Source organism: Podarcis tiliguerta (genome assembly GCF_965153285.1).
Source record: "Podarcis tiliguerta genome assembly, chromosome: 2".
In the NCBI taxonomy this organism is placed as follows: domain Eukaryota; kingdom Metazoa; phylum Chordata; class Lepidosauria; order Squamata; family Lacertidae; genus Podarcis; species Podarcis tiliguerta.
In genome coordinates this window covers 6,651,340-6,668,314 of record NC_139535.1, presented here as the reverse complement: position 1 = coordinate 6,668,314, position 16,975 = coordinate 6,651,340, and the positions used below count along the sequence as shown (strand labels likewise).

General features: G+C 47.8%; 1 protein-coding gene and 1 long non-coding RNA gene across 3 annotated transcripts; one reads left to right on the top strand and one right to left on the bottom strand.

Moving 5' to 3' along the window:
- The first annotated feature begins 1,425 nt into the window (after positions 1-1,425).
- LOC310671158 lies at positions 1,426-4,110 on the top strand. Its single transcript, XR_014507842.1, has 3 exons — positions 1,426-1,440; positions 2,274-3,328; positions 3,833-4,110. It is a non-coding gene; the product is annotated as an uncharacterized lncRNA (long non-coding RNA).
- Positions 4,111-4,199: 89 nt separating this feature from the next.
- LOC310670344 (zinc finger protein 75D-like) lies at positions 4,200-15,663 on the bottom strand. 2 transcript variants are annotated; one of them, XM_083425552.1, is made up of 7 exons: positions 15,571-15,663; positions 14,375-14,822; positions 13,631-13,747; positions 11,871-11,994; positions 9,088-9,170; positions 6,670-6,796; positions 4,200-6,006 (listed from the first exon to the last, which is right to left on the bottom strand). In XM_083425552.1, the coding sequence occupies exons 2-7, from the start codon at positions 14,774-14,776 to the stop codon at positions 5,003-5,005; spliced, it is 1,857 nt and encodes a 618-aa protein (XP_083281678.1). In that variant the 5' UTR covers positions 14,777-14,822; positions 15,571-15,663; the 3' UTR covers positions 4,200-5,002. The 2 variants fall into 2 exon arrangements, with proteins under 2 accessions (XP_083281678.1, XP_083281677.1); XM_083425551.1 differs by having other exon boundaries at positions 14,375-14,842; positions 15,571-15,642.
- Between the last annotated feature and the right edge of the window lie 1,312 nt (positions 15,664-16,975).

The following is a 16,975-nucleotide window of genomic DNA, read 5'->3' as shown; positions in this document are numbered from 1 at the left end:
GAAGCCTGGACGCACTGAGCTCGGCACGCGCAGGCTTGAGCATGCAGGCAACTCTCTGCAAGCAGCGGGAGCGCTCCCGCTGCTTATGGAAGGGTCCGCGAAGCCTGGACGCGCTGAGCTCAGCGTGCGCAGGCTTCAGCATGCAGGTAACTCTCTGCAAGCAGCGGGAGCGCTCCCGCTGCTTACGGAGGGGTCCGCGAAGCCTGGACGCGCTGAGCTCAGCGCGCGCAGGCTTCAGCATGCAGGTAACTTTCCGCAAGCAGCGGGATCCCAACGCTGGGCTCCCGCTGCTTGCGGAGAGGTGCGCGAAGCCTGCATTCGCCCCATAGGACGCACACACATTTCCCCTTCATTTTTGGAGGGGAAAAAGTGCATCCTATAGGGCGAAAAATACGGTATAAAATACAAATACAAACAATAACCCAATAACACTCCACCCCCAAGAGAGCCACATTTTAAAAGGGCATAGGATGTCCATCAAATCAACCCAAGGCTTGGTTAAAAAGGAGCGTTTTTGCCTGGCGCCTAAAGGTGTATAAGGAAGGCGCCAGGCAAACTTTCCTGGGGAGAGCATTCCATAGACAGGGAGCCACTGCAGAGAAGGCCCTGTTCTCGGGATCTGTGTTATATGCTCAAAGCACCTTGCTCCGGTGAGCAACCTGGCCACTGAAATCTGTACTAGCTGAAGTTTCCAAACCGTCTTCAGAGGCAGCCCTACATATAACACATTGCAGTAACCTAACCTTGAAGTTATCAGCGCATAGACAACAGTAGTTAGGCTATCCCTGTCCAGATAGGGGTGTAGCTGGGCCACCAGCCAAAGCTGATGGAAGGCACTCCAGTCCTTCTGAGCCTCAAGCAAAGGATCCAGGAGAACCCCCAAGCTACGAACCTGCTCCTCCAGAGGAAGTGTAACCCCATCAAGAGCAGGCGACCTCCCACCCATCTGCTCTAGGAACCACCCACTAACTGAGCCTTATCTGGAGTGAGCTTCGATTTGTTGGCTCTCATCCAGTCCATTACCCAGGCAGGACAGTGGTCCAGCACTTCCACTGCCTCACCTGCAGATAGAAAGGAGAAATAGAGCTGAGTGTCATCAGCACACTGCTGATGACATATTCCGAAACTCCAAGCTTTTGCATACTTGTTGATCATGGGTATCTTATTGATATTCTCCTTTTCTGAGATACAATAGCTGTCTTCAAATATCTAAAAGTCTGTCACATGGAAGATGGAGCAAGCTTGTTTTCTGCTCCAGAGAGTAGGACCAGAACAAATTATTTCATGTTACAAGAAAGGAAGAGGAGGAGGAGTTTGGATTTGATATCCCGCTTTATCACCACCCTAAGAAGTCTCAAAGCGGCTAACATTCTCCTTTCCCTTCCTCCCCCACAACAAACACTCTGTGAGGTGAGTGGGGCTGAGAGACTTCAGAGAAGTGTGACTAGAATCATAGAGTTGGAAGAGACCACAAGGGCCATCGAGTCCAACCCCCTGCCAAGCAGGAAACACCATCAGACCACTCCTGACATATGGTTGTCAAGCCTCTGCTTAAAGACCTCCAAAGAAGGAGACTCCACCACACTCCTTGGCAGCAAATTCCACTGTCGAACAGCTCTTACTGTCAGGAAGTTCTTCCTAATGTTTAGGTGGAATCTTCTTTCTTGTAGTTTGGATCCATTGCTCCGTGTCCGCTTCTCTGGAGCAGCAGAAAACAACCTTTCTCCCTCCTCTATGTGACATCCTTTTATATATTTGAACATGGCTATCATATCACCCCTTAACCTCCTCTTCTCCAGGCTAAACATGCCCAGCTCCCTTAGCCGTTCCTCATAAGGCATCGTTTCCAGGCCTTTGACCATTTTGGTTGCCCTCCTCTGGACACGTTCCAGTTTGTCAGTGTCCTTCTTGAACTGTGGTGCCCAGAACTGGACACAGTACTCCAGGTGAGGTCTGACCAGAGCAGAATACAGTGGCACTATTACTTCCCTTGATCTAGATGCTGTACTCCTATTGATGCAGCCCAGAATTGCATTGGCTTTTTTAGCTGCCGCGTCACACTGTTGGCTCATGTCAAGTTTGTGGTCAACCAAGACTCCTAGATCCTTTTCACATGTACTGCTCTCAAGCCAGGTGTATTTGTGCCTCTCATTTTTTTTGCCCAAGTGCAATACCTTACATTTCTCCCTGTTAAAGTTCATCTTGTTTGTTTTGGCCGAGTTCTCTAATCTGTCAAGGCCGTTTTGAAGTGTGATCCTGTCCTCTGGATCAAGGTCACTAGCCCAAGGTCACCCAGCAGCTGTATGTGGAGGAGCGGGGAGGCGAACCCGGTTCACCAGATTACGAGTCCACCGCTCTTAACCACTATATCAGGAAGAACTTTAGTTGAGATTCCTGCATTGCAGGGGGTGAGACTAGATGACCCTCAGGTCCCTTCCAACTCTACAATTCTATGGTTCTGTGGTTCCCAGGAAATGCATAAAAAACATAATAATAAACAAAATTAAGGATTAGACGAATTCATGGTCTCCCAGTAGCTCTTATCCATGATAAATGGAACCAGATAGATTATGATCAAAAGGGAGGCAACAGCACAATACAGTACAGTTATTGAAAATTATATATGATTTATCATGGCTAGGAGGAATAGCTTGGCTTCTGTTGTTCATGCTCTCCTCCTTTCTGGCCTACTGTAATGAGCTCCCCTTGAAGATTATCAGAAATCTGAAGCTAGTGCAGAATTATTTATTGTATTTATTTATTACATATTTATTCTGCCCTTCATCTGAAGATCTTGGGGCAGTTCACAGCATAAAAGTACAAAACAAAAACACAAAATACAGAATAAAAACAAGAACAAATCCATAAGCCGCACCTCCCAAAAACACATTTAAATGACACAGAATGTCAATCAGCCAAAGGTCTGGTTGAAGAACGGCGTTTTCTGCCTGGCCCCTAAAAGTATATAATGAAGGTGCCAGTTGAGCTTCCTGGGGGAGAGCATTCCTCAAGCGGGGAGCCACCACAGAAAAGGCCTGTTCTTGTGTTGCCACCCTCTGGGCGTCTCATGGAGGAGGCGCATGAAGAAAGGCCTCAGCGGATGGTCTCAGGGTTTGGGTCAGTTCATATGAGAAGTGGTCCTTGAGGTATTGAGGTCTCAAGCCACAAAGCCCTGATATTGCCAGCTTCCTGCTTCCCTTGTAAAGAAGAGTAGCTCTGCTGCTCCTGAGCCACTGGAGGAGCTTATAGGCCTGTGCTTTTTCAGCCTGGGGTCCCCAGATGTTGCTGGACTACAACTCCCATCACCCCCAAGTCTCCGGGATGTAGAGTATTGCTTTCCTGTATTGCTAGAATATTGCTTTCCTGTATTGCCTTCCTGTGTTGCTTTCCTGTCGAATTCTTAGAGATCCTGCGTAGGTGGTTTTTCTGCACATTCCCTTCCAAGCTACCCTGGCACGGATAGCGCGGAATCTCTAAGTGATGTCATGACCTTCCTATCTAACTATATACATCCCCTGTTTATCACCGCAGACTAGAAGAATGTTAAGTGCACTCTATATAATCTCTGAGTACCACCCTATCAATCATAGATTACTATGTACCTGTGCTCTATCTAGTGATGCGTAATGTCTTCATGTAACCCCTCGTATGTGTATGCAACACTGTAATGCTTGTACGCACCCCACGTGTAACCAATCAGCACTAAGCATATATGAGGCAATTGGGGTAATATACAATAAAAGGGACTCTCCGAGACTTGGTCTGGGAGATGCCTCCCACATGACACCACTACTCGTCTGTCGCTTATTTCAACCCAACACCGGGAACCAAGCCATATGAGGAACGGTTGAAGGAGCTGGGTATGTTTACCCTGGAGGAGACAAGAGGAGATATGATAGCCACTTTCAAATATCTAAAAGGCTGTGTACAAATAATAAATTATTGTTGTGCAGATGGAGCCTAAGTTTCATTAATTCTTTATGTTTGCATTGTTTTCGTATGTGAACTGCCTTGAGTTTTTAACAGAAATGCAAAGTGAACATTCCTTTCTTTTCCATTTCATTTCATTTTTCTTCCCAACCCTCAATTCTTTTCCTTTCCAATAGGTGCCTAAAGGCCACTTTTATCCATGAAAGCTTTAAACTTGAATTAAAAGGAAACCAGAAGAAACACACACACACGCCAGAAGAAACCAAGAGTTTAATTTAATATAATGGTTTATTGTAACAAATGGTGACTTAGAGCATTTAAACAAAACTGAAAGGCTATGTTCTACTATCTGTAAAGCAGCCTTCATCAACCTGGTGCAAAACATGGGCTTTGTAGTATAGTTGCCATCGGCACAACTAGTGGTCAAGGATGATGGGTTTTGTAGTCCAAGAAACCTGGAAAGCACCAGGCTGGCAGAGGGTAATGTGAAGGAAGAGGGTGACAATACTTGCTAGCACGGTCATAGGATCCCCAAACATCCATTCAACTAAGTGCTCCTCAGAGTAGACCCACTGAGATTAATGAACCCAAATTAGTAATCTTCGTTAACTACACAGACCATTGTTAAGCTATGGAACTCCCTGCCTCAGGAGGCAGTGATGGCCCTAGCTTGGATGGCTTCAAGAGATGGCTATCTCCTTATGGGATAGTTTCCAGGTATATTACTTTTCTAACTTAAGTCTGCTTTCTGGGATCCAATTGTGAACAGAATGTGTGAGTAAACTCTTTTTATACTTTTATAGAAGACTGTAACATGTCTTATCTTTTTATGAGGGACTCAATAGGGAATTCTCAACGCAACTTATTTTAGAGGCTTTAGCGAGCCTCAGCAAACGCATCCGCTGTACAAGTTTAAAAAGGGGAATGTTACTCTGCTAAACTGCAGAACTTGTTAACACAAGTTGGAAAGGATATACTCAAACAATATCTCCTCTCCTGCATCCCTGAACATTCCCACACTTGCTTCCAACACTTCTACATGAAATTCCCATGCGGATTCTCCGATGTAGTGTTAGGCCTGTTCCGGCCAAAGCTCTTTCAACACCTTGAGCATCCGTACTGTTTCTCCTGTGTGGCTCCTCTCGTGGGCATGGAGGCTCGAGTTCTGGCTGAACCTTTTCCCACATATCAAGCACTTGTAGGGCCTCTCCCCTGTGTGGACCCTCTGGTGCCTAGCAAGGTCCCCGTTCCTCCGGAAGCAGTTCCCGCACTGCAAGCACTGAAACGGCTTCTCCCCCGTGTGGCTTCTCTGATGTGAAATGAGGTTCGTGCTGTTGACGTAGTTCTTCCCGCACTCCGCGCATTTAAAGGGCTGCTCCCCTGTGTGCAGCCTCTGATGGTTCCTAAGGTTCCACTTGTGGCGGAAATTTATGCCGCACTCGGAGCAGGCGTAGGGTTTCTCCCCGGTGTGGATCCTTTGGTGCCGTGTGAGGTCCGTGTTCTTGATGAAGCTCTTCCCGCACTCGGAGCATCTGAACGGTTTTTCTCCCGTGTGGATTTTCTGATGGGAGTGGAGGTTGATTTTCTGAGTGAAGCTCTTCCCGCACTCGGAGCACTGAAACGGCTTCTCCCCTATGTGGATTCTCTGGTGGGTCCTGAGGCTCGAATGCCCACTGAAGTTCTTCCCACACTCCAAGCAGTGAAACGCTTTCTCCTCTAGGAGGGCCCTCTTACGGGTCTTGAGTTCTGAACGGTGGCTTAAGCCCTTTCCGTACTCGGAGCACTGAAGTGGTTTCTCCAGTGTTTGCGTTCTCCGTTGAACATTAAACCTTGGTTTCAAACTGAAGGCGTTCTTGCACACGGGGTGCCTATTCCTTTCTTTTCCTTCTGCCATTTTGTCTTGGGTTGGGATTTCCTGGAGGTCACAGGGTTGATAAACCACAGAACTTTCCCTTCCCTTCTGTTTTGCTTCTGTTTTCCGCCTCCACTCTTTCCTCTCTCTGCTTCTGTCTCTTTTCAGTGACGCGCCACACGGTTCTTGCTCAGTCTCACTCTTCCATGTGAGTCTATCACATGCTGGAAAAGACAAGTGGGGCAATGGGAGTAAGGCTACAAGAGAGTAAGGGAATTAGTTTGGAGCTGAAAGACAACAGACACTCCTTTTTATAATCCACTACATTGTGGTGAGGATAATAATAATAAGAATAAATAAATAAATAAATAATTTATACTCCACCCATATGGCTGGGTTTCCCCAGCCACTCTGGGAAGCTCCCAACATATTAAAATATTAAAATATTTAATTATTAAATTTAATTATAAATATTAAATTATTAAATAAAATATTTAAAACACGATAAAACATCAAACATTAAAAACTTCCCTAAACAGGGCTGCCATCAAATGTCTTCTAAAAATCAGGTAGTTGTTTATTTCCTTGACATCTGAAGGGAGGGCGTTCTACATAGTGAGCACCACTACTGAGAAGGCCCTCTGCCTGGTTCCTTGTAATCTCACTTCTCGCAGGGAGGGAACCGCCAGAAGGCCCTCAGAGCTGGACCTCAGTGTCCGGGCTGGACGATGGGGGTGGAGACGCTCCTTCAGGTCTACTGGGCTGAGGCCGTTTAGGGCTTTAAAGGTCAGCACCAACACCTTGAATTGTGCTCGGAAACGTATTATGTGTTTCCTAATGTTTACAGTTGCTTCTGACCCCAGAGGTGAAAAAGGAGGAAAGCTTACACAGAGAGGACACGTTCCAGAAGTTCTCCTCCATGACTTCCCTGTGCAGGTCTCTCTGATGCGGCTCCAGCACTGCCAGCTCCTCCTCATTGAAATACACAGCCACGTCCTCAAAGGTCACCAGGCCCTAGAAGACAGAGGGTTCAAACAGGCAACAAGTCATGCTTCTTCCCCTTCTACAGTGGTGCCTCGCAAGACAAAATTAATTCGTTCTGCGAGTCTCTTCGTCTAGCGGTTTTTTCGTCTTGCGAAGCAACCCTATTAGCGGCTCAGCGGATTAGCGCTATTAGCGGTTTAGCGGCTATTAAAGGCTTAAGGGATTAGCGGATTAGCTGCTAAAAGGCTATTAGCGGTTTAGCGGCTTAGAAAAAGGGGGTGGGGAGCGGAAAAAAATCTCAAGACTCGTAAGACATTTTCATCTTGTGAAGCAAGCCCATAGGGAAATTCGTCCTGCGAAGCGCATTGAAAAACGGAAAACCCTTTCGTCTAGCGGGTTTTCCATCTTGCGAGGCATTCGTCTTGCGGGGCACCACTGTAGTCAGGGATGATGGGAGTTGGGAGTCCTGCTGGAGGGCTGCCAGGCCTGCCCCCCCCCCCCGCCAGATCAATCCGATTTCTTAAATTTATATCCCAGACTTCTTCCCCTAACAGCCCAGAGCAGCAAGCAGCCAATGATAAAGCAGTAAAAACGTCTTAGAAACTGGGAAAGCTTTCAGCTTGAAAGGCTAGTTGAAAGTCTGCCATAATGGAGGAAATTACACATTGATGTAGGATTTAGACAAGGCTCAGAGCCACCGGGTGCTTTTTATATGATTTGGACTGACTCTCCCCATATGAACCAACCTGGACCCTGTGAAATTCCTCCGAGGCCCTTCTCCGTGCGCCCCCTCTCCACAAGGGGCCCAGAGGGTGGCAACACGAGAGGGGCCTTTTCCGTGGTGGCTCCCTCTCTGGACACAACTTGTTTCCTTTCACAGCTTGAGCTTTGATACTTAGCCCAAATACAAATGTATTACAAGCAGCGCCCCCATTTAGGCGGGGGGTTACATTCTGAGGCACCGTGCGTGGTGGCAAAATTTAATTTAATTGAAACCCATTGAAAAAGCCTGCAAACACCTCATTCCGCCCTTCCAGTGACATCTTTATGACATTTATCACTTCCAGGTTGGCGCAATGCACGTATGCACAGCTATGCACATATTGAATACGTGTTAATGGGGGGCTGCCTGTCATCTTATGTGCCATTTTATTTTTATTATATGTTTTGCTTTTTTAAAAAATTGTTTAATCATTTTTTCGATACAAACATCAACCGCAAAAGACACATACAACAATAACAGTAATAACACAATTTGACAATTCAGATTTGAATACACTGATATACCTATGACTACACCTTTTTAAACAGTATTTTATCTCCTCCCCCTACTTCCCACCACTATCCGCCTTATCGCTTAAATATTCGTTCCAGATTTCTTCACATTTATCCATTCTTATTTTGCGTCGACATGCAATTCTAATCTGTCCATATTATCAATCCATGTACTCAATGGATCTTTTTGCGGCTCTTCCAATTCATCAAAACAAGTTTTTTTGCTTCTAATATATATCTTTATGTTTTGCTCTTTATATGCTGTCAAATGCTGTTTTGAATGTTTCTTGTACAAATAAAAGTGAAGAAAAGTAAATAAAGATTAAAGGTAAAGGTACCCCTGCCCGTACGGGCCAGTCTTGACAGACTCTAGGGTTGTGCGCCCATCTCACTCAAGAGGCCGGGGGCCAGCGCTGTCCGGAGACACTTCCGGGTCACGTGGCCAGTGTGACATCGCTGCTCTGGCGAGCCAGAGCCGCACACGGAAACGCCGTTTACCTTCCCGCTAGTAAGCGGTCCCTATTTATCTACTTGCACCCAAGAGTGCTTTTGAACTGCTAGGTTGGCAGGCGCTGGGACCGAACAACGGGAGCGCACCCCGCCGCGGGGATTCGAACCGCCGACCTTTCGATCGGCAAGCCCTAGGCGCTGAGGCTTTTACCCACAGCGCCACCCGCGTCCCAAATAAAGATTACCCCCCCCCCAAAAAAAAGAGAGAGAGAGAGAAAAGAAAGTCTTTAAAGAAGCTGTGTTATACTGAGTCTACACTGACCGGCAGAGGCCCTCCAGGGTTTCCGGAGTCTCCCAGCTCTACATGGAGATGCTGGGAACTGAACCCAAGAACGTGTGCATACAAAGCGGATGTTCTGCAACAGAGCTATGGCGCTTGCAATCTCCTCAGCGGGCAAATTGACAGAAGCAAAGGTGATGGTTCAGGCCCAGGAAGATGAGGAGGGAACAGAGACCTGTTCACACTCATCACTGAAGCATGAAGGTGGAATGGGCACTGAAGGTCACTGAAGGATCTGGGATGATCAACCCCTTACCTTGTCTGGTTGCATAGAATCCGTTCCCATTCCATCCTGAAGAACAGGCGGCCCCGAACTGATGGCTGCTGTTATTTCACTGCCTGGAATGGCAGGAAGATATTGGATTATTTATACCCTTTTTCTGTTGTTATGTATTTAGATTATTTACATCTGGCTTTTTCTCTGGCCAAGTCACACTGTTAGAATTTCAGAAGAGGTTTGCTTCTCAATACCAGCTGCTCTGAAGTAAGAATCAGAGGGCTTATGCCTTTACACCCTGCTGATGGAAGCATCTGGCTGGCCACTGAAGGAAGCAGGGTGCTAGATGACAGCAGCGAGCCAGCAGTAAATCACCCCAAGCAAGCTAGAGTTACCATATTTTTCGCTCTATAGGATGCACTATTTCCCCTCCAAAAATTAAGGGGAAATGTGTGTGCGTCCTATGGAGCGAATGCAGGCTCCTTGGCTTCAGCATTAGCAATGTGAAGCCTCCAGAGCGCAGAGGGAGCGCTCCCTCCATGCTCTGGAGGCTACGCATTGCTTTTGCTGAAGCCTGGAGAACGAGAGCGGTCGGTACGCACCGACCCCTCTTGCTCTCCAGGCTTCAGGGATAGCCACCTGAAGCCTTTGGAGTGCAGCGGGAACTCGCGCTGCACTCCAAAGGCTTCGGGTTCCTTTTGCTGAAGCCAAGGAGCCTGCATTCACTCCACAGGACGCACACACATTTCCCCTTAATTCTCTCCTGGCTTCAGCAGAGAGGGAGAGCTGCGCAGCGCCCCTTCAGCGAAGCGGGAGGAGAAATGGAAGGGGCTCCGTTTCTCCTGCCGCTTCGCTGAAGGGGTGCTGAGCAGAGAGGGGGATAAATTTTTTTCTTGTTCTCCCCCTCTAAAACAAGGTGCGTCCTATGGTCGGGTGCGTCCTATAGAGTGAAAAATATGGTAACTCTTTATTAGCAAAACGGAAGTGTCAGGCCTAATGAGAACTCCGGTCTTGTCCCCATGAAGCAGTTGCCAAGACTAGAGGTCCCCACCTCCCTACAGCTGGCTGTGTCTCCTCCTCTCTTTCCCAAGCAATCAAAGACTATGCCGATGTGGCTGTCTTTCCTCCTGCTTCATGCCTCTCTTGGTTCAGGGAGACCAGGAGGGAGGGGAGCTGGTTCAAGAAGGACACTGACAAACTGGAACGTGTCCAGAGGAGGGCAACCAAAATGGTCAAAGGCCTGGAAACGATGCCTTACGAGGAATGGCTAAGGGAGCTGGGCATGTTTAGCCTGGAGAAGAGGAGGTGAAGTGTAGCCATGTTCAAATATATAAAAGGATGTCACATAGAGGAGGGAGAAAGGTTGTTTTCTGCTGCTCCAGGGAAGCGGACACGGAGCAATGGATCCAAACTACAAGAAAGAAGATTCCACCTAAACATTAGGAAGAACTTCCTGACAGTAAGAGCTGTTCGACAGTGGAATTTGCTGCCAAGGAGTGTGGTGGAGTCTCCTTCTTTGGAGGTCTTTAAGCAGAGGCTTGACAACCATATGTCAGGAGTGCTCTGATGGTGCTTCCTGCTTGGCAGGGGGTTGGACTCGATGGCCCTTGTGGTCTCTTCCAACTCTATGATTCTATGATTCTTTGGTCTCAGCAGGAGGGGGAGACACCCATGCCTCTTCACCAGTCTGACACATCTTTGCCTCTTGGCTTCCCTCCTCCTGCTTCAGCTTCTGCCTGTGATTCTGGGCTTCTCTCTGTCACATGCTCTCCCCGCTCACTAAACCCTGTTACCTCTTCAGCTTCCGACACCTCCTCCTCCCAGTCCTCTCCCTCTGACTACTCATCGTTGTCCTACCACCAGTCCCCAGGCTGTGAGCCTTCTTCCCTTGGGGGTTCCCCAGCTGGTTCCTCCACCAATGCTCTGCGTCTGACCATTCTCTGACCGTAGACAAGGTGGACCTTTGGCTTGATCAAAACTTATGTTCTGATGCACACAATGAGGTTGCAGCCTTAAGGCATCAAACCACTTCCTCCAGAAGCAAGTGGGGAACGCAGCCTCTGACAGTCACACCTGACATCACCGATTGGCTTTGGCAAATATCTGCCAGCCCAGGGCTTCCTGGGAAGAGATCCCCAGAAGCCAGCTGGACTGGAAGAGGAAGACTCAAGGTGGTGATCTTAGCTCAACAACAAATGTTGAGCTGAAAGCATCTCATGATAACAATAGCGTTGAAAATTAACGGACATTATGGTCACTGTAATATAAAAAACACAGTCACATCTAAATAAAGCACAAACAAGTTTATCAAAAACAAGTCAATACAAACGCATATTAATTCAGCATATCAGAAATAACTACTGAGCCCTCTGCCAGTAGATCAGAATGCAAAAAGAAAAGAGAAAGGTTCCAATAATTTATTAGAACTTGGACATTAAGCAGAAGGAAAGGGACGTGGGTGGCGCTGTGGGTTAAACCACAGAGCCTAGGACTTGCCGATCAGAAGGTCGGCGGTTCGAATCCCCGCGACGGGGTGAGCTCCCGTTGCTCGGTCCCTGTTCCTGCCTAGCAGTTTGAAAGCACGTCAAAGTGCAAGTAGATAAATAGGCACCACTCCGGCGGGAAGGTAAACGGCGTTTCCGTGCGCTGCTCTGGTTCGCCAGAAGCGGCTTAGTCATGCTGGCCACATGACCCGGAAGCTGTACGCCGGCTCCCTCGGCCAATAAAGCGAGATGAGCGCTGCAACCCCAGAGTCGGCCACGACTGGACCTCATGGTCAGGGGTCCCTTTAACCCTTTACCTTTAAACAGAAGGAACTTTACCTAGAGAGGTCATGATCCCACATTTCTTCATGACCTCCCTGTGCAGGGTCCTTTGGTTTGAATCCAGCAGTGCCCACTTCTTCCCAGTGAAGTAAACAGCCACCTCCTCAAATACCAAAAGATCCTGAAAGAGAAAGAAACATTTCACCCTGCACAGTTATTGCTGCGATTCTCCCCCCTCCAAGTGCAATCAGACAGAACAATTAAGGGTGAGGTTGGCGGGTATCTCCTTATAGGATTTAAACCTTCAGGAGGGCCATTGGGAAAATAAGGTAGGAAACGAGAAGCGTTCTGCCTGTCACATCGGGAACCTCTACTCAAGACACCCCTTATTGTGGAGCTGCTTCTGGTACCTTCTATCAGCGAAGAGCCTCCCACCTGAGGTAGAAATTCTACAAAAACTATTATCAGTGAGGCCGGGGTCACTACACCAGAGTGAAGCCTGAGCAAAGAACTGGTAAGAACTGTTACAAAGTGCAATGTGTTATATGTAGGGCTGCCTCTGAAGACGGTTTGGAAACTTCAGCTAACGCAGAATTCAGTGGTCAGGTTGCTCACCGGAGCAACAGTTTGACCATGTTACACCAATCCTGGTCCAAATGCACTGGCTACTGATTAGTCTCCAGGCCAAATTCAAATTCCAGGCCAAATTTTGACCTATAAAGCCTTAAATGGCTCAGGACCGCAATACCTCAAGGACAGACTCTTTCCATATGCACCTGAGATCATCTTCTGAGGCCCTCCTTCATGTGCCTCCACCTCGAGAGGTCCGGAGGGTGGCAACGCGAGAACAGGACCTTTTCTGCAGTGGCTCCCCGTCTGTGGAATGCACTCCCCAGGGAAGTTCGCCTGGCGCCTTCATTATACACCTTTAGGCGCCAGGCAAAAATGTTCCTTTTTAACCAGGCCTTTGGTTGACCTGATTGACATCCTATACCCTTTTAAAATGTGGCTCTTTTGGGGGTGTGGTGTGGGTTACTGCTTTCATTTTTATTTTATGTATTGTGATCTTTCCTGTGAACCAACCCTGAGACCTCAGGGTATAGGGCGGTGTATAAATTAATTAAATAAATAAATTAATAGAAGAAACCCAGTGCTGACTGTTAGTGTGAAAGACAACTCCAGATAAGGCATATGGGGGGCTCTGAACCGAGAGCAAAAAACTTGGGTTGAGTGTTTTCAAGGACTGCAGTTGGATGACGAGATGGTGGGGCGCCGAGGTGGCAGAAAGTGGTTGGCTAGAGAAGAAACAGCCTTGGCAATGCTCTCACAGACTCTTCCGTCTGGTCATGCATTACTGAATGCAAGTCAGACTAATTGGGGGGTTTGGTGTGAGCCTTTGAACCCCCATCCTCCACCAAGGGAATTTTCTCCCACAGACTTCTGGGGAGGTCACTGAAAGCATATTCGGATACTGAGCCAGGACCGGCTCCACTTCTCTGCAAACCAGCTTCACAGGCTCCAACCCACAAGAAGGCGTGCCCACTTTCTTGCCAATCCTTGGACTTCAGCTGCTGCCCGCCCCGCTCCTCAAAAGGAAGACCCACTGGACACGACACCTGCTGGATCAACACCTTAGCTAGTGCAGAAATACCTGTCTTGTACCTGCTATACTTTGCAAGCCACACCTTGTACCTGATTGATGCAGCAAAGGCTTTGCCAGAAACAGAATTGGGAGCTTGAGTTGGTCTGGCAACGAAGGCCAGGATCCTGTCCCCACTTGGCTACCCAGTGATCATTCCCCGCCGCTGCCTGCTTACCTGATACAGTTTTACTGAGGCAGCTTCCGCCCCACCACAAGGAAGAGAAGGTATTTTCAGCATCCCTGGAGTCTCCTCTGCCTCAGGGAGATCAGCGTCTACTTCCTGCTCGTGAAACTAGAATATGCAGGGAGTAAAAAGAGAAATGGATGAGAAAAAGGATATACATGGAATACATGTTAGGAGATGCCTGAATGTAACATGTCACTCAATAAAACTTCAGACACTGAATACCTGGGTAAACATAGATAAGATAGACAGATAGATAGATAGATAGAGAGAGAGAGAGATAAAGAGATACAGTGGTACCTTGGGTTAAGTACTTAATTCGTTCTGGAGGTCCGTTCTTAACCTGAAACTGTTCTTAACTTGAAGCACCACTTTAGCTAATGGGGCCTCCCGCTGCCACCGCCACGTGATTTCTGTTCTCATCCTGAAGCAAAGTTCTTAACCCAAGGTACTATTTCTGGGTTAGTGGAGTCTGTAGCGTATGTAACCTGAAGCGTATGTAACCCAAGGGACCACTGTATATGGGATTTTTAAACATTTATATTCTAAATACCTAAACAATAGAAGAAAAGGGATAATGGATGACCAGCACATCAGTTGTAATATAGCAGTTAAAGTTTAACAAGTAAGTTATTTTTGCCGCAGCCTCTAATATCCAAAACAATAAAAATGTTTTTGTTTATTTTACGAAAAGACAGCCATCAGCACAAAACTATTAATATGAAACTCTCTCACCTGCTGCTCTGCCTGCTTCTTCTCCTCTGCCCGACTCAGGAGGAAACCTTCTGCCAGGGCCACCGCTTGGGAACTGGTTTCCGCTCCACATTCCCTGACCCAGCTCTCCATCTCCGGGGGAAGGACAGCCAGGAACTGCTCCAGGATCACCAGGTCCAAGATCTGAGCTTTCGTGTGTCGCTCTGGCTTCAGCCACTGATGGCAGAGATGGTGGAGTCGGTTGCAAACTGCTCTGGGTCCTTCGGCCTCCTGGTAGCAGAAATGCCTGAAGCACTGGCTTGGAGCATCTGAACAGAGGGTGTTGCTTTCCTGACCCAGGATCTTCTTCACATTGCCTTCCCAGAATTTCCCACTGCTCTCAGCCTGGGCAGCTTGAGGGCTTCTTCCTGTATCCTCCAACATGGTGTCTGGAATCTGGGAACCAGCGCTGACAGGCTTGCCACCTGTCCTGTATAATGCAGGATTGTCCTGTATTTCAATGCGAAACGCTACGTAAAACGTACAGATACATTTGTAGGGAAGTTTTTAATGTTTGATGTTTTATTGTGTTTTCAATATTCTGTTGGGAGCCGCCCAGAGTGGCTGGGGAATCCCAGCCAGATGGGCGGGGTATAAATAATTAAATTATTATTACTGCTATTATTTTGTCCTGAATTTCAGGTCTTCTGCCTGCCCGAGTTAGGGCTCCTCTCCCCAAAAATGCACGTATTCGGAAGGGTGTGTGGAAGGCCGTGTATTATTATTATTAATTGAATTTATATACCACCCTATACCGGGTTGAGGTCTCATGCCGGTTCACAGAATAAAATCAAGATATAAAACCACAAAATACGTAGTAAAAATAAGCTCTGGGTGGCCAAGCACAGACAGATTTACACATTCATAAGTGTGAGAGAGACAAATTGCAGAGAGGTCACCCTGTGAGGCTGCAACAGATTGCAATGGGTTGCTGTGAAGTGGATTCAGCACCAGGTGAGAAAATCAATCGCCCCCAATCAAAGGCGGCCGCCCTAAGCCCTAGGATCTGGGCTCAGGCAATCGAGCGGGGTCTCTAGAGCTCCTTAAGCTCAGGGGAGAAAATGGCCCTGATGGAAAAAAGAATCTTAAGGTTGACAGGCAGGTCCTGCTCCTCCCCAGATGCCTGAGGGGCCCTTAATATCGTCGCAGAGAAATCTCTCCCCCGTTGCCATGGTTACCTGTGGGTTGTGGTGAGCCTGGCTTCCTTCCGGCCGCGAGCGCAGCTCCGCCCGGCCTCATCCGGGTCCCTTTCTCCGCCTCACTTCCGCCTCCTCGGCCGGCTCCGCCCCTTAGCAACCGGGCCTGCTGCCGGCTGCTTAGCAACCGGGCGCCCCCCTTAGCAACCGCGACCTGGTTCAGAGACACCCGTGTTAAATATTCATATGGATTTTTAGTTGCATCTCTTTTCACCTCTTCTTTTATTTCTCACATTGTATTTTATCGCGACCCTATGCAAATCGTCATTCTGTTAAAAGTCATGCAGCCCCTAGCACACTGAATCATAGAATTATAGAGTTGGAAGAGACCACAAGGGCCACCGAGTCCAACCCCCTGCCAAGCAGGAAACACCACCAGAGCACTCCTGACATATGGTTGTCAAGCCTCTGCTTAAAGACCTCCAAAGAAGGAGACTCCACCACACTCCTTGGCAGCAAATTCCACTGTCAAACAGCTCTTACTGTCAGGAAGTTCTTCCTCATGTTTAGGTGGAATCTTCTTTCTTGTAGTTTGGATCCATTGCTCCGTGTCCGCTTCTCTGGAGCAGCAGAAAACAACCTTTCTCCCTCCTCTATGTGACATCCTTTTATATATTTGAACATGGCTATCACATCCCCCCTTAACCTCCTCTTCTCCAGGCTAAACATGCCCAGCTCCCTTAGCCGTTCCTCATAAGGCATCGTTTCCAGGCCTTTGACCATTTTGGTTGCCCTCCTCTGGACACGTTCCAGTTTGTCAGTGTCCTTCTTGAACTGTGGTGCCCAGAACTGGACACAGTACTCCAGGTGAGGTCTGACCAGAGCAGAATACAGTGGCACTATTACTTCCCTTGATCTAGATGCTATACTCCTATTGATGCAGCCCAGAATTGCATTGGCTTTTTTCGCTGCCGCGTCACACTGTTGGCTCATGTCAAGTTTGTGGTCAACCAAGACTCCTAGATCCTTTTCACATGTACTGCTCTCAAGCCAGGTGTCACCCATCTTGTATTTGTGCCTCTCATTTTTTTTGCCCAAGTGCAATACTTTACATTTCTCCCTGTTAAAATTCATCTTGTTTGTTTTGGCCCAGTTCTCTAATCTGTCAAGGTCGTTTTGAAGTGTGATCCTGTCCTCTGGGTTGTTAGCCACCCCTCCCAGTTTGGTGTCATCTGCAAATTTGATCAGGATGTCCTTGAACTGTGATCAGGATGCCCTTTGATCAGGATGCCCTTGAATTGTTAACTGTGTTAACAATTGCTACAATGGGCAGTGGGGAGGGGGGGCGGAATTAATGAAATGGTCTGTCTGGGCCACCAGCAGTCTCAAACTACACCTGCGCACCTCTGGTTCTGCTCTCCTCAATATCATAGCATCATAGAATGGT